Genomic DNA, 18066 nt, shown 5'->3' on the forward strand with positions numbered 1-18066 from the left:
TCTCCTCTCTCTCTCTCTTCTCTCTCTCTCCTCCTCTCCCTCTCTCTCTCTCTCTCCTTCTCTCTCATCTCTCTCTCTCTCTCTCTCTCTCTCTCCTCTCTCCTCTCCTCTCTCTCTCTCTCTCATAATCTCATAATTTGTCATGTGTTGCCTTTTCTATTTATCCCCCACTCCATTTCATGTTGGTTGACTACATACATTCTTACACGCCAAGTAAGATGAAAGTGACCCCAGTGCGTGCATTACATGACCAAACAGTCGAGCAGAGTGGTGCAGCCTGGCTCGGGTCGCCACTGCCACACCTGCAGGCGGTGCAGACACCAGGCTGGCACTGTATCCATCTGTGGGATGGATAGAGAGTCATCTTTTATATTTTATCATGTCTTAGTGGTCGGTATTTGTTTTGATTCAATTTCTAATAGCCTAAACGTAAGCATTGCACCTATGTTCTATAGATTATGCGTAAGACACTTCTTATAGAGTCAGTTGCATAAAATCACATTGGTCGACGCAGCCCAAACATTCCTTGCATCCTCCTATGATATTATTTCTGATGATTGCTTACCGTAAATAAAAATGGAAACCTTACCTCGGGACTGCAGAGAACGAATGTTTCTCATCCAGATATCAACTGACAGAATTATGTAAGCCTCGATTGAAGCCAGCGGTTCTTGACAACTCTCTATAGGAAGAAGTTGCGGCCTCGACGAGGCTTCGGTACTGTTACCGCAGAAACACCCCGACCTGTCGAGAATCACTCAGTTTCAGTATGAGAACACAACACCGGATGTCACCAAGACATCAACTTTCATTCGTCATTCGAGAAAAAAACTTATACTGAAAAAGTAATGAAATAATGTTTCATGCAAAATAATATTCAAGGTAGTAGAAGTTATCGCAGTATTCATTGCTCAAAATCACAGGCCATGGTTATGTCGATTATAATTTATAGAGATCCTATTTTGTAACTGCCTGTGTTAAAATAGAACGGAAAGTTATCTATATCTATGTGCATGTCTTTAGTGTTTACTCATAGATATATCAATGGCATCGCACAAATGTGTATTGCATGTGTTGCATAATCAAATTTACTTTCCAAATGCTGCGAAGCTGTTTTCTGTGTCATTGCAGATAGTGATGCAGCTGGCCAACTCTGATGTTGATGGATGCCTTATCCAGCTTTCTGGTTTTGTTGAGCACATCCATCCTTCCGGGACTGAAACGAAAGTCATAAATCACTCACAACAACAAAAATCATCGCCTTTTCATCAAAATGCGTGCTAAATACTGCAATATCCCGATGATATCAGGTGTTGCCAAATGTATGGTACCGATGGGCTGCACGCCTGATTATCCACTGACCATTGTTGAGCGCGCCCTTGTCGTGAAGCAGGAAGCCCTGTCCCCTGGAGAGCGTCAGGTTCTTCTGACCCGCCATCCATTCCAGAGCGTTCCAGGAAGAATTCCTGTCAGGCAGGCTACCGCACAAACAACTGCTTCTGTGAAGTCAGAGACGGTCGTCTGTTGTCATTAGGTACTAACGAGTACACACAATGAAGAAGCTCCTGTACAATACATACACTGTTTACTCTGCACGCATACGGCCAAGCAGTGACTTATTCATTCAGGCGATTTTGTTAGAGTGGGACATCACCCAGAAACATTTTGTGCAGCAAACAGCGAGCGCTACAGCGAGCCATGTAGGTGGACACTGCAGTGCACAGTGTGCAGTGCAGCTGAGCATGTGTGAAGGGATCCAACTGATTTGTCCGGGTCCAGTCATCTAACAGGTCTCTAGTGCCACCGGAACACAAACTTCGAGTGCCATTGGCCTGTTCTTAAAATGGGGAGGCATATGGAAATAAGGCCTTATCTGATTTGTATGAGCCACCATTCTATTCCGTCCCCAGCGGTGTAGCTTCAGGCAGCATCGAAGCTGCCGATAACAAGATGCATAAAAACGGTCACGCACGTGCTCGAACTATCTGAGACCATTCGGCCAATGCTCGGAGCCATCGAATTGCAAAAAAAGTGTAAAATATCATGCATCTGACTTGTGGCTCAGGTCAGGCTCAGGTACTCACTTCCCAATCAGCGTAATCTGCTGAGAACAGTTTCTCAAACATTCGTCTATGGTGAGGAAATATCCAGAGGTAGTCCAGTTGATGTTTTTGGGTCTTTCTTGAACCCAAAATAACTTGAAATCTGAAAGAAATGGTGTGGATAGTAAAGTGCAAGCGTGGAAATGTGAATAGTAGGTAGGTAATTAGCCGCACAACTGACTAATCACAGCCCACCATAACTCATAAGCAACATACAGTTAGTGCTATACAGCATATTACACATGGCAGTGTAGGCATAACTATACGTCTATTAAGTTGACATGAGACCTCTAAATGGGGCCTTATTTCACCGAGAATGTGTATTGTGTATAACTCCTGAGCTTGACCCGACACGTGAGGCGTTTCTCGCCAAAGAGTGACATAACTAAAAGGTTAACCTGGATTACGGAAGTATAGGCCCGGGCAGCGCTTGTCGAACAGCACTGCGGATCCGAAGGTTGGGACTTTAATTGTGAAAAACCGCCCGCCCGCCCGCCACCAAACGCAAACACCGCAAAACGCGCAAAACGCACGCCTAAAACGCCAACGCAAACTTCGCAAACAAACAATCGCCCGCCCGCCGAAAACCGCAGAAAAAAACGCACAAAATGCCGCAAAAAAAACGCGCGTCCGCCGCAAAACACAAACACCGCAAAAAAACGCAAACACCGCCGCCGCAAAAAAACGCCCGCATCGCCCGCCGCCAACCGCGAAACGCCGCAAAAAAAACGGCCGCACGCCGCGAACCGCAAAACGCCGCAAAAACGGCCGCCCGCCGCAAACCGCTAAACGCCGCAAAAAAACGACCGCCCGCCGCTAACCGCAAATAACGGCCGGCCGCCGGCAACCGCAAAACGCCGTAAAAAACGGCCGCCCGCCGCAAACCACAAAACGCCGCAAAAAACGGTCGCCCGCCGCAAACCGGAAAACGCCGCAAAAAACGGCCGCCCGCCGCAAACCGCCGCTAAAACGGCCGCCCGCCGCCAAACGCAAACAGCAAAAACACCCGCATCGCCCGCCCGCCCGCCGCCAAACACAAAAACCGCACAAAACGCAAACACCGCCGCAAAAAAAAAAACGCCCGCAACGCACGCACGCCCGCCGCCAACCGCAAAACGCCGCAAAAAAACAGCCGCCCGCCGCCAAACGCAAACACCGCCAAAAACGCAAAAACGGCCGCCCGCCGTCAAACGCAAACCCCGAAAAAAACGCAAACACCGCCGCAAAAAACGCCCGCCGTAAGAAAAACGCTAACACTGACGCATTAAGACAAATATGGCGCCCTGCGGCAAATGTGGTGCAATCATATCTGCCGTTTAAGCAGCCATCCCTTAATTACAGCGCATCCTAATCGTCCAATGCTCGACAAAGTTACGCACATTCTGAGCTTTGCGGCAAAAATGGCGCTTTGAGACAAACGTGGCGCACTGCAACAAACATGGCGCATTCGTTCATGTCGCTTAACAATTCATCCACCCACCAAATTTGAACCAAATCGGACCATATTTGAGAAAGTTATGGACGTTTGAATATTTCACGATAAAATATCTCCGCAAAGGAGGAGCCCAGCTGAACACGTGTGCCACGTGACCACTGGTGATGAAAGCAGGACCTGTCCCCTCACCGACTGACCCAATTTAGTGTTCTTGGCTGGTTCTGTTTCCACGCTATACGGCCACCAGTTGGACAAAACACCATTATGTTGGAGGTACTCGGCTCAAACACGTGGCCACGTGGCACGTGCCAGACCTTTGACAGCTTAACGGCTCACGCCACGTCATGACCAATATAAGTGGCCATCGGCATGTAAAAGATGACCCCGGCCGGTGTCACCGTCTCTGAACAGTGGACGGCTAAACTTGAAAAATGGGAAAATTTAGGGAAATTTTACCTTTCGAATATAAAATTTCCCCAGAATTTTAAATTTTTCATTTTGCAAAAAATCCGAGATAGCAGTTTTTTAGGCCTTTTCATTTTGTGTCTATACCCGTTTTCAGATCGACCCTATGATAAAAACTGACGGCCTGACGGCCATTTCCCCCATTCCTTGCATTTAACAACGTTGGTGTATTTAAGCACAAAAATTGACCTCGTGCCACGGCACGTGCAATAGCACGTGCGCCACGTGACCACTAGTGGGACAAGCTGGACTCATCTGCTCACCGGCTGCACTTATTTGGTGTCGCTAGGTGGAGTGGTTTCCACGCCATAGGACTCCCAGTTGGCCAATGTCGGATTTTCCCGGAGGTTACCCCATCAAACACGTTTGCACGTGGCACGTGCTTTTCAATCGCCCCATATCTGACCCATACCATGTGGTAGCCGACATCCGGGGGCACAACATATTGGGATATTTTCAAAATCTAACGTGGAAATTTTTTGCAAAATCGATTTGAAAATAATTTTTCGAATTCGCCATAGGCTCAACATGGGGTAACTGTCTGTGCCAATTACCCGAAAGTTCTCTAATTATATTTTAAGCGGTTACCACCGACGGGTGGGGTGCCAGCCCGAGAGCCGACCCTAAAAATGCGGACAAATATTACTGAACAGATTTTCCGTAAATCGCATTTTTAATTTTTCCCCATGTTAACCCTATGGGAAAATGCACGTGCCGCTTACCCCAAAACGTGTCAATTATATTTTTTGTAACTTTGCCAGCCGGTAGCTCCCCCACACGGGACCAAACGGTGAAAATGGCAAGAAAATCTAACTATCCGTTTTCGCGGGGATCAAAATGACCAAAATCGCGGCCGAAACGCTAAACACCCCCCTAGAGAGGTAGCTCAGGTTGGGATTTTCAATAGAAAATCACAATTCTAAAGAATAGTGATTTGTCTTAATTGAAAAGTCCCAACCTTCGGATAGGCCCGGGCAGCGCTTGTCGAACAGCACTGCGGATCCGAAGGTTGGGACTTTAGTTGTGAAAAACCGCCCGCCCGCCGCCAAACGCAAAACCGCAAAACTCGCAAAACGCACGCTCAAAACGCCAACGCAAATGCCGCAAAAAAAAACAATCGCCCCGCCCGCACAAAACCGCAGAAAAAACGCAAAAAACGCCGCAAAAACGCCCGTCCGCCGCAAAACGCAAACACCACAAAAAACGCAAACACTGCCGCCACAATAAAACGCCCGCATCGCCCGCCGCCAACGGCGAAACGCCGCAAAAAACGGCCGCCCGCCGCAAACCGCAACACCGCAAATAACGCAATAACGCCCGGCCGCCGGCAACCGCAAAACGCCGCAAAAAACGGCCGCCCGCCGCAAACCACAAAAAACGCCTCACAAAACGGCCGCCCGCCGCAAACCGCAAAACGCCGCAAAAAACGGCCTCCCGCCGCCAAACGCAAAAACACCCGCATCGCCCGCCCGCCCGCCGCCAAACACAAAAACCGCAAAAACGCAAACACCGCCGCAAAAAAACGCCCGCAACGCACGCACGCCCGCCGCCAACCGCAAAACGCCGCAAAAACGGCCGCCTGCCGCCAAACGCAAACACCGCAAAAAACGCAAAAATAGCCGCCCGCCGCCAAACGCAAACACCGAAAAAAACGCAAACACCGCCACAAAAACGCCCGCCGTAGGCAAAACGCAAACACTGACGCATTAAGACAAATATGGCGCACTGCGGCAAATGTGGTGCATTCATATCTGCCGTTTAAGCAGCCATCCCTTAATTACAGCGCACACTAATCGTCCAATGTTCGACAAAGTTAGGCATATTCTGCGATTTCCGGCAAAAATGGCGCTTTGAGACAAACGTGGCGCACTGCAACAAACGTGGCGCACTCGTTCCTGTCGCTTAACAATTCATCCACCCACCAAATTCTAGCCCAATCGGACTTAAACTGAAAAAGTTATGTACATTTGAATATTTCACTATAAAATATCTCCGCAACGGAGGTGCCCAGATTTGCACGTGTGCTACGTGACCACCGGTGGTGCAAGCAGGACTTGTCCCCTCACTGATTGCACCATTTCAGTGTTCCTGGCTTGTGCTGTTTTCGTGCTATAAGGCCACAAGTCGGCAAACACACGATAATCTGGGAGGTACGCGACTCAAACACGTGGCCACGTGGCACGTGCCGGACCTTTGATAGCTTCACCGTTCACGCCACGTGATGACCCATCGACGTGGCCATCAGCATGTAAAAGATGACCCCGGCCGGTGTCAACCTCCCTGAACAGTGGACGGCTAAAGTCGAAAAACGGGAAAATTTAGGGAAATTTCACCTTTCGAATATATAATTTCCCCAGAATTTTGAATTTTTCATTTTACAAAAAATCCGAGATAGCAGTTTTTTAGCCCCCTTCATTGTGTGCCTACACCCGTTTTCAGATCGACCCTATCATAAAATCTGACGGCCTGACGGCTATTTCCCCCATTCCTTGCATTTCACAATGCTAGTATATTTAAGCACCAAAATTGACCCCGTGCCACGGCACGTGCAATAGCACGTGCGCCACGTGACCACTAGTGCGACAAGCTGGACTCATCTGCTCACCGGCTGCGTTGATTTGGTGTCGCTAGGTGGAGTGCTTTCCACGCCATAGGACCCCCAGTTGGCCAATGTCGGATTTTCCCGGAGGTTACCCCATCAAACACGTTTGCACGTGGCACGTGCTTTTCAATCGCCCCATATCTGACCCATACCACGTGGTAGCCGACACCCCGGTGCACAACATATTGGAACTTTTTCAAATTCTAACGTGGAAATTTTTGGCAAAATTGATTTGAAAATAATTTTTCGAAATCGCCATAGGCTCAGCATGGGGTAACTGTTTGTGACGATTACCCGAAATTTTGTCATTTATATTTTAAATAATTACCACCATGAAGTGGGGTCCCGGCCCGAGATTCGACCCTAAAAATATAATTCATTTCTAACGTGGAGTTTTTCCGCAAATCGCATTTTAAATTTTCCCCCATGTTAACCCTATGGGAAAATGCACGTGCCGATTACCCCAAAACGTGTCAATTATATTTTTTGTAACTTTGCCAGCCGGTAGCTCCCCGATACGGGACCAAACGCTGAAAATGGCAAGAAAATCTAACGAGCCGTTTTCGAGGGTATCAAGATGACCCAAATCGCGGCAGAAACGCTAAACACCCCCCTAGAGAGGTAGCTCAGGTTGGGATTTTCAATAGAAAATCACAATTCTAAAGAATAGTGATTGTCTTAATTGAAAAGTCCCAACCTTCGGATAGGCCCGGGCAGCGCTTGTCGAACAGCACTGCGGATCCGAAGGTTGGGACTTTAATTGTGAAAAACCGCCCGCCCGCCGCAAAACGCAAAACCGCAAAACGCGCAAAACGGACGCCAAAACGCCAACGCAAATGGCGCAAAAAAATCGCCCGCCCGCCGAAAACCGCAAAAAAACGCAGCAAAAAAATCAAAACCGCCCGCATCGCACGCACACCAAACGCCAAAAAAACGCCCGTTCGCCGCAAAACGCGAACACCGCAAAAGAACGCAAACCCCGCCGCCGCAAAAAAGCCCGCATCACCCGCCGCCAACCGCGAAAGGCCGCAAAAAACGGCCGCCCGCCGCAAACCGCAAAACGCCGCAAAAAACGTCCGCCCGCCGCAAACCGCAAAACGCCGCAAAAAAGGCCGCCCGCCGCAAACCGCCGCTAAAACGGCCGCCCGCCGCCAAACGCAAACACTGCAAAACACCCGCATCGCCCGCCCGCCCGCCGCCAAGCACAAAAAAAAACGCAAAAAACGCAAACACCGCCGCAAAAAACGCACGCAACGCACGCCCGCCCGCCGCCAACCGTAAAACGCCGCAAAAAAACGGCCGCCCGCCGCCAAACGAAAACACCGCAAAAAACGCAAAAACGGCCGCCCGCCGCCAAACGCAAACAACGCCGCAAAAACGCCCGCCGTAGGCAAAACGCAAACACTGACGCATTAAGACAAATATGGCGACCTGCGGCAAATGTGGTGCATTCATATCTGCCGTTTAAGCAGCCATCCCTTAATTACAGCGCATCCTAATCGTCCAATGTTCGACAAAGTTACGCACATTCTGCACTTTGTGGCAAAAATGGCGCTTTGAGACAAACGTGGCGCACTGCAACAAATATGGCGCATTCGTTCATGTCGCTTAAGAATTCATCCACCCACCAAATTCTAGCCCAATCGGACTTAAACTTACAAAGTTATGTACATTTGAATATTTCACTATAAAATATCCTCGCAACGGAGGTGCCCAGATTTGCACGTGTGCCACGTGACCACCGGTGGTGCAAGCAGGACTTGTCCCCTCACTGATTGCACCATTTCAGTGTTCCTGGCTTGTGCTGTTTTGGTGCTATAAAGCCACAAATCGGCAAACACACGATAATCTGGGAGGTACGCGACTCAAACACGTGGCCACGTGACACGTGCCGGACCTTTGATAGCTTCACTATTCACGCCACGTGATGACCCATGGACGTGGCCATCAGCATATAAAAGATGACCCCGGCCGGTGTCACCGTCCCTGAACAGTGGACGGCTAAACTCGAAAAACGGGAAATTTAGGGAAATTTCACTTTTCGAATATATAATTTCCCCAGAATTTTGAATTTTTCATTTTACAAAAAATCCGAGATAGCAGTTTTTTAGCCCCCTTCATTCTGTGCCTACACCCGTTTTCAGATCGACCCTATCATAAAATCTGACGGCCTGACGGCTATTTCCCCCATTCTTTGCATTTCACAATGCTAGTATATTTAAGCACCAAAATTGACCCCGTGCCACGGCACGTGCAATAGCACGTGCGCCACGTGACCACTAGTGCGACAAGCTGGACTCATCTGCTCACCGGCTGCGTTGATTTGGTGTCGCTAGATGAAGTCGTTTCCGCGCCATAGGACCCCCAGTTGGACAATGTCGGATTTTCCCGGAGGTTACCCCATCAAACACGTTTGCACGTGGCACGTGCTTTTCAATCGCCCCATATCTGACCCATACCACGTGGTAGCCGACACCCCGGGGCACAACATATTGGAACATTTTCAAAATCTAACGTGGAAATTTTTTGCAAAATCGATTTGAAAATAATTTTTCGAAATCGCCATAGGCTCAACATGGGGTAACTGTCCGTCACGATTACCCGAAACTGTACCCTATGATTTTTAAATAATTACCCCCAGAAGGTGAGGTGCCAGCTCAAGAACTGACCCTAAAAAAGTGGACAAATATTACTGAACAGATTTTGCGCAAATCGCATTTTTAATTTTTCCCCATGTTAACCCTATGGGAAAATGCACGTGCCGATTACCCCAAAACGGGTTAATTATATTTCAAGCGACCGGTACCAGCCGGTAGCTCCCCCACACGGGACCAAACGCTGAAAATGGCAAGAAAATCTACCGAGCCGTTTCGGCGGCGATCAAAATGACCCAAATCGCGGCAGAAACGCTAAACACCCCCCTAGAGAGGTAGCTCAGGTTGGGATTTTCAATAGAAAATCACAATTCTAAAGAATAGTGATTGTCTTAATTGAAAAGTCCCAACCTTCGGATAGGCCCGGGCAGCGCTTGTCGAACAGCACTGCGGATCCGAAGGTTGGGACTTTAATTGTGAAAAACCGCCCGCCCGCCGCAAAACGCAAAACCGCAAAACGCGCAAAACGGACGCCAAAACGCCAACGCAAATGCCGCAAAAAAATCGCCCGCGAAAACCGCAAAAAAAAACTCAAAAAAACGCAGCAAAAAATCAAAACCGCCCGCATCGCACGCACGCCAAACGCCAAAAAAACGCCCGTCCGCCGCAAAACGCGATCACCGCAAAAAAACGCAAACCCCGCCGCCGCAAAAAAAGCCCGCATCGCCCGCCGCCAACCGCGAAACGCCGCAAAAAACGGCCGCCCACCGCAAACTGCAACACCGCAAATAACGGCCGGCCGCCGGCGACCGCAAAACGCCGCAAAAAGCCGCCCGCCGCAAACCGCAAAACGCCGCAAAAGAAACGGCCGCCCGCCACACACCGCCGCAAAAACGGCCGCCCGCCGCCAAACGCAAACACGGCAAAAACACCCGCATCGCCCGCCCGCCCGCCGCCAAACACAAAAACCGCAAAAAACGCAAACACCGCCGCAAAAAACGCCCGCAACGCCCGCCCGCCCGCCGCCAACCGCAAAACGCCGCAAAAAAAACGGCCGCCCGCCGCCAAACGCAAACACCGAAAAAAAAACGCAAAAACGGCCGCCCGCCGCCTAACGCAAACACCGGAAAAAAACGCAAACACCGCCGCAAAAAACGCCCGCCGTCCGTTAAACGCAAACACTGACGCATTAAGACAAATATGGCGCTCTGCGGCAAATGTGGTGCATTCATATCTGCATTCATAGCAGCCATCCCTTAATTACAGCGCATCCTTATCGTCCAATGTTCGACAAAGATACGCACATTCTGCGATTTGCGGCAAAAATGGCGCTTTGAGACAAACGTGGCGCATTGAGTCAAACGTGGCGCATTTGTTTCTGTTGCTTAACAATTCATCCACCCACCAAATTATAGCCGAATCGGACTTAAACTGACAATGTTATGCACATTTGAATATTTTACTATAAGATATCTCCGCAAAGGAGGTGCCCAAATTTGCACGTGTGCCACGTGACCGCCGGTGGTGTAAGCAGGACTTGTCTCCTCACTGATTGCACCATTTCAGTGTTCCTGGCTTGTGCTGTTTTCGTGCTATAAGGCCACAAATCGGCAAACACACGATAATCTGGGAGGTACGCGACTCAAACACGTGGCCACGTGGCACGTGCCGGACCTCTGATAGCTTCACCGCTCACGCCACGTGATGACCCATCGACGTGGCCATCAGCATGTAAAAGATGACCCCGACCGGTGTCACCGTCTCTGAACAGTGGACGGCTAAACTCGAAAAACGGGAAAATTTAGGGAAATTTCACCTTTCGAATATATAATTTCCCCAGAATTTTAAATTTTTCATTTTACAAAAAATCCGAGATAGCAGTTTTTTAGCCCCCTTCAATCTGTGCCTAAACCCGTTTTCAGATCGACCCTATCATAAAAACTGACGGCCTGACGGCTATTTCCCCCATTCCTTGCATTTCACAATGCTAGTATATTTAAGCACCAAAATTGACCCCGTGCCACGGCACGTGCAATAGCACGTGCGCCACGTGATCACTGGTGCGACAAGCTGGACTCATCTGCTCACCGGCTACACTGATTTGGTGTCGCTAGATGAAGTCGTTTCCGCGCCATAGAACCCCGAGTAGGCCAATGTCGGATTTTCCCGGAGGTTACCCCATTAAACACGTTTGCACGTGGCACGTGCTTTTCAATCGCCCCATATCTGACCCATACCATGTGGTAGCCAACACCCCGATGCACAATATATTGGAACATTTTCAAAATCTAACGTGGAAATTTTTTGCAAAATCGATTTGAAAATTATTTTTCGAAATCGTCATAGGCTCAACATGGGGTAACTATCCGTCCCGATTACCCGAAACTGTACCCTATGATTTTTAAATAATTACCCCCAGAAGGTGAGGTGCCAGCCCAAGAACTGACCCTAAAAAAGTGGACAAATATTACTGAACAGATTTTGCGCAAATCGCATTTTTAATTTTTCCCCATGTTAACCCTATGGGAAAATGCACGTGCCGATTACCCCAAAACGGGTTAATTATATTTCAAGCGACCGGTACCAGCCGGTAGCTCCCCCACACGGGACCAAACGCTGAAAATGGCAAGAAAATCTACCGAGCCGTTTCGGCGGCGATCAAAATGACCCAAATCGCGGCAGAAACGCTAAACACCCCCCTAGAGAGGTAGCTCAGGTTGGGATTTTCAATAGAAAATCACAATTCTAAAGAATAGTGATTTGTCTTAATTGAAAAGTCCCAACCTTCGGATAATCCGAAGGTTGGGACTTTAATTGTGAAAAACCGCCCGCCCGCCCGCCACCAAACGCAAACACCGCAAAACGCGCAAAACGCACGCCTAAAACGCCAACGCAAACTTCGCAAACAAACAATCGCCCGCCCGCCGAAAACCGCAGAAAAAAACGCACAAAATGCCGCAAAAAAACGCGCGTCCGCCGCAAAACACAAACACCGCAAAAAACGCAAACACCGCCGCCGCAAAAAAAAACGCCCGCATCGCCCGCCGCCAACCGCGAAACGCCGCAAAAAAACGGCCGCACGCCGCGAACCGCAAAACGCCGCAAAAACGGCCGCCCGCCGCAAACCGCTAAACGCCGCAAAAAACGACCGCCTGCCGCTAACCGCAAATAACGGCCGGCCGCCGGCAACCGCAAAACGCCGTAAAAAACGGCAGCCCGCCGCAAACCACAAAACGCCGCCAAAAACGGTCGCCCGCCGCAAACCGCAAAACGCCGCAAAAAAACGGCCGCCCGCCGCAAACCGCCGCTAAAACGGCCGCCCGCCGCCAAACGCAAACAGCAAAATCACCCGCATCGCCCGCCCGCCCGCCGCCAAACACAAAAACCGCACAAAACGCAAACACCGCCGCAAAAAAAACGCCCGCAACGCACGCACGCCCGCCGCCAACCGCAAAACGCCGCAAAAAAACAGCCGCCCGCCGCCAAACGCAAACACCGCCAAAAACGCAAAAACGGCCGCCCGCCGTCAAACGCAAACCCCGAAAAAACGCAAACACCGCCGCAAAAAACGCCCGCCGTGAGAAAAACGCTAACACTGACGCATTAAGACAAATATGGCGCCCTGCGGCAAATGTGGTGCAATCATATCTGCCGTTTAAGCAGCCATCCCTTAATTACAGCGCATCCTAATCGTCCAATGTTCGACAAAGTTACGCACATTCTGCGCTTTGCGGCAAAAATGGCGCTTTGAGACAAATGTGGCGCACTGCAACAAACATGGCGCATTCGTTCATGTCGCTTAACAATTCATCCACCCACCAAATTTGAACCCAATCGGACCATATTTGAGAAAGTTATGGACGTTTGAATATTTCACGATAAAATATCTCCGCAAAGGAGGAGCCCAGCTGAACACGTGTGCCACGTGACCACTGGTGATGAAAGCAGGACCTGTCCCCTCACCGACTGACCCAATTTAGTGTTCTTGGCTGGTTCTGTTTCCACGCTATACGGCCACCAGTTGGACAAAACACCATTATGTGGGAGGTACTCGGCTCAAACACGTGGCCACGTGGCACGTGCCAGACCTTTGACAGCTTAACGGCTCACGCCACGTCATGACCAATATAAGTGGCCATCGGCATATAAAAGATGACCCCGGCCGGTGTCACCGGCTCTGAACAGTGGACGGCTAAACTTGAAAAACGGGAAAATTTAGGGAAATTTTACCTTTCGAATATAAAATTTCCCCAGAATTTTAAATTTTTCATTTTGCAAAAAATCCGAGATAGCAGTTTTTTAGGCCTTTTCATTTTGTGTCTATACCCGTTTTCAGATCGACCCTATGATAAAAACTGACGGCCTGACGGCCATTTCCCCCATTCCTTGCATTTAACAACGTCGGTGTATTTAAGCACAAAAATTGACCTCGTGCCACGGCACGTGCAATAGCACGTGCGCCACGTGACCACTAGTGGGACAAGCTGGACTCATCTGCTCACCGGCTGCACTTATTTGGTGTCGCTAGGTGCAGTGGTTTCCACGCCATAGGACCCCCAGTTGGCCAATGTCGGATTTTCCCGGAGGTTACCCCATCAAACACGTTTGCACGTGGCACGTGCTTTTCAATCGCCCCATATCTGACCCATACCATGTGGTAGCCGACACCCCGGGGCACAACATATTGGGATATTTTCAAAATCTAACGTGGAATTTTTTTGCAAAATCTATTTGAAAATAATTTTTCGAATTCGCCATAGGCTCAACATGGGGTAACTGTCTGTGCCAATTACCCGAAAGTTCTCTAATTATATTTTAAGCGGTTACCACCGACGGGTGGGGTGCCAACCCGAGAGCCGACCCTAAAAATGTGGACAAATATTACTGAACAGATTTTCCGTAAATCGCATTTTTAATTTTTCCCCATGTTAACCCTATGGGAAAATGCACGTGCCGATTACCCCAAAACGTGTCAATTATATTTTTTGTAACTTTGCCAGCCGGTAGCTCCCCCACACGGGACCAAACGGTGAAAATGGCAAGAAAATCTAACTATCCGTTTTCGCGGGGATCAAAATGACCAAAATCGCGGCCGAAACGCTAAACACCCCCCTAGAGAGGTAGCTCAGGTTGGGATTTTCAATAGAAAATCACAATTCTAAAGAATAGTGATTGTTCTTAATTGAAAAGTCCCAACCTTCGGATAGGCCCGGGCAGCGCTTGTCGAACAGCACTGCGGATCCGAAGGTTGGGACTTTAATCGTGAAAAACCGCCCGCCCGCCGCCAAACGCAAAACCGCAAAACTCGCAAAACGCACGCTCAAAACGCCAACGCAAACTTCGCAAAAAACAATCGCCCGCCCGCCGAAAACCGCAGAAAAAACGCACAAAATGCCGCAAAAAAAACGCGCGTCCGCCGCAAAACACAAACACCGCAAAAAACGCAAAACCGCCGCCGCAAAAAAACGCCCGCATCGCCCGCCGCCAACCGCGAAACGCCGCAAAAAAACGGCCGCAGCCGCGAACCGCAAAACGCCGCAAAAACGGCCGCCCGACGCAAACCGCTAAACGCCGCAAAAAAACGACCGCCCGCCGCCCGCCGCTAACCGCAAATAACGGCGGGCCGCCGGCAACCGCAAAACGCCGCAAAAAAAACGGCCGCCCGCCGCAAACCGCCGCTAAAACGGCCGCCCGCCGCCAAACGCAAACAGCAAAAACACCCGCATCGCCCGCCCGCGTGCCGCCAAACACAAAAACCGCAAAAAAACGCAAACACCGCCGCAAAAAACGCCCACAACGCACGCCCGCCCGCCGCCAACCGCAAAAAGCCGCAAAAAACGGCCGCCCGCCGCCAAACGCAAACACCGCCAAAAACGCAAAAACGGCCGCCCGCCGTCAAACGCAAACCCCGAAAAACTCAAACACCGCCGCAAAAAACGCCCGCCGTGGGCAAAACGCAAACACTGACGCATTAAGACAAATATGACGCCTTGCGGCAAATGTGATGCATTCATATCTGCCGTTAAGGCAGCCATACCTCAATCACAGCGCATCCTAATCGTCCCATGTTCGACAAAGATACGCACATTCTGCGATTTGCGGCAAAAATGGCGCTTTGAGACAAACGTGGCGCACTGCAACAAACGTGGCGCACTTGTTCCTGCCGCTTAACAATGCATCCAGCCACCAAATTCTAGCCCAATCGGACTTAAACTGACAAAGTTATGTACATTTGAATATTTCACTATAAAATATCTCCGCCACGAAGGTGCCCATCTTCGCACGTGTGCCACGTGACCACCGGTAGTGCAAGCAGGACTTGTCCCCTCACCGATTGTGCCATTTCAGGCTTCCTGGCTGGTGCTGTTTTCGTGCTATAAGGCCACAAATCGGCAAACACACGGTAATCTGGGAGGTACGCGACTCAAACACGTGGCCACGTGGCACGTGCCGGACCTCTGATTGCTTCACCGTTCACGCCACGTGATGACCCATCGACGTGGCCATCAGCATGTAAAAAATGACCCCGGCCGGTGTCACCGTCTCTGAACAGTGGACGGCTAAACTCGAAAAACGGGAAAATTTAGGGAAATTTCACCTTTCGAATATATAATTTTCCCAGAATTTTAAATTTTTCATTTTACAAAAAATCCGAGATAGCAGTTTTTTAGCCCCCTTCATTCTGTGCCTATACCCGTTTTCAGATCGACCCTATCATAAAAACTGACGACCTGACGGCTATTTCCCCCATTCATTGCATTTCACAATGTTGGTGCATTTAAGAACAAAAATTGACCCCGTGCCACGGCACGTGCAATAGCACGTGCGCCACGTGACCGCTGGTGCAACAAGCTGGACTCATCTGCTCACCGGCTGCGTTGATTTGGTGTCGCTAGGTGGAGTGGTTTCGGAGCCATAGGGCCCCAAGCTGGCCAATGTCGGATTTTCCCGGAGGTTACCCCATCAAACACGTTTGCACGTGGCACGTGCTTTTCAATCGCCCCATATCTGACCCATACCACGTGGTAGCCGACACCCCGGGGCACAACATATTGGAACATTTTCAAAATCTAACGTGGAAATTTTTGGCAAAATCGATTTGAAAATAATTTTTCGATAATGCCATAGGCTCAACATGGGGTAACTGTCCGTCAAGATTACCCGAAATTGTACCCTATGATTTTTAAATAATTAACATCAAAAGGTGAGGTGGCAGGCCGAGATCCGATCCTAAAAATATCAGCAAATATAATTGACGAAATTTTTCGCAAATCGAATTTCCAATTTTCCCCCATGTTAACCCTATGGGAAAATGCACGTGCCGATTACCCCAAAACGGGTTAATTATATTTCAAGCGACCGATGCCAGCCGGTAGCTCCCCGATACGGGACCAAACGCTGAAAATGGCAAAAAATTCTACCGTGCCGTTTTTCTCGGAATCAAAATGTCCTAAATCGCGGCCGAAACGCTAAACACCCCCCTAGAGAGGTAGCTCAGGTTGGGATTTTCAATAGAAAATCACAATTCTAAAGAATAGTGATTGTCTAATTGAAAAGTCCCAACCTTCGGATAGGCCCGGGCAGCGCTTGTCGAACAGCACTGCGGATCCGAAGGTTGGGACTTTAATTGTGAAAAACCGCCCGCCCGCCGCAAAACGCAAAACCGCAAAAAACACGCCCAAAACGCCAACGCAAACTTCTAAAAAAAAAACAATCGCCCGCCCGCCGAAAACCGCAGAAAAAACGCAAAAAACGCCGCAAAAACGCCCGTCCGCCGCAAAACGCAAGCACCGCAAAAAACGCAAACACCGCCGCCACAAAAAACGCCCGCATCGCCCGCCGCCAACGGCGAAGCGCCGCAAAAAACGGCCGTCTGCCGCAAACCGCAACACCGCAATTAACGCCCGGCCGCCGGCAACCGCAAAACGCCGCAAAAAACGGCCGCCCGCCGCAAACCACAAAAAACGCCGCAAAAACGGCCGCCCGCCGCAAACCGCCGCTAAAACAGCCGCCCGCCGCCAAACGCAAGCACCGCAAAAACACCCGCATCGTCCGCCCGCCCGCCGCCAAACACAAAAACCGCAAAAAAACGCAAACACCGCCGAAAAAAACGCCCGCAAAGCACGCACGCCCGCCGCCAACCGCAAAACGCCGCAAAAAAACGGCCGCCCGCCGCCAAACGCAAACGCCGCCAAAAACGCTAAAACGGCCGCCCGCCGTCAAACGCAAACACCGAAAAAAACGCAAACACCGACGCAAAAAACGCCCGCCGTAGGCAAAACACAAACACTGACGCATTAAGACAAATATGGCGCCCTGCGGCAAATGTGGTGCATTTATATCTGCCGTTTAAGCAGCCATCTCTTAATTACAGCGCATCCTAATTGTCCAATGTTCGACAAAGTTACGCACATTCTGCGCTTTGCGGCAAAAATGGCGCTTTGAGACAAACGTGGCGCTCTGCAACAAACATGACGCATTCGTTCATGTCGCTTAACAATTCATCCACCCACCAAATTCTAGCCCAATCGGACTTAAACTTACAAAGTTATGTACATTTGAATATTTCACTATAAAATATCCTCGCAACGGAGGTGCCCAGATTTGCACGTGTGCCACGTGACCACCGGTGGTGCAAGCAGGACTTGTCCCCTCACTGATTGCACCATTTCAGTGTTCCTGGCTTGTGCTGTTTTGGTGCTATAAAGCCACAAATCGGCAAACACACGATAATCTGGGAGGTACGCGACTCAAACACGTGGCCACGTGACACGTGCCGGACCTTTGATAGCTTCACCGTTCACGCCACGTGATGACCCATGGACGTGGCCATCAGCATATAAAAGATGACCCCGGCCGGTGTCACCG

At 49.9% G+C, this 18066-nt stretch overlaps 1 protein-coding gene across 1 annotated transcript in view; it reads right to left on the reverse strand.

The window, feature by feature from the left end:
- Positions 1 to 206: 206 nt before the first annotated feature.
- The window catches only part of LOC122374358, a gene marked incomplete at its 3' end in the record, with an annotated part of 31355 nt that continues 13495 nt past the window's right edge, over positions 207 to 18066 (reverse strand). The window contains exons 11-15 of the mRNA XM_043353050.1: positions 2085 to 2205; positions 1363 to 1499; positions 1093 to 1216; positions 590 to 744; positions 207 to 341 (exon numbers count right to left, since the gene is read on the reverse strand). Of these exons, the coding sequence (XP_043208985.1) occupies positions 207 to 341; positions 590 to 744; positions 1093 to 1216; positions 1363 to 1499; positions 2085 to 2205 (672 nt within the window). The remainder of the gene's footprint in view (positions 342 to 589; positions 745 to 1092; positions 1217 to 1362; positions 1500 to 2084; positions 2206 to 18066) is intronic.

This window comes from Amphibalanus amphitrite, unplaced genomic scaffold (assembly GCF_019059575.1).
Source record: "Amphibalanus amphitrite isolate SeventyFive unplaced genomic scaffold, NRLGWU_Aamphi_draft 001646F_arrow, whole genome shotgun sequence".
NCBI lineage: Eukaryota > Metazoa > Arthropoda > Thecostraca > Balanomorpha > Balanidae > Amphibalanus > Amphibalanus amphitrite.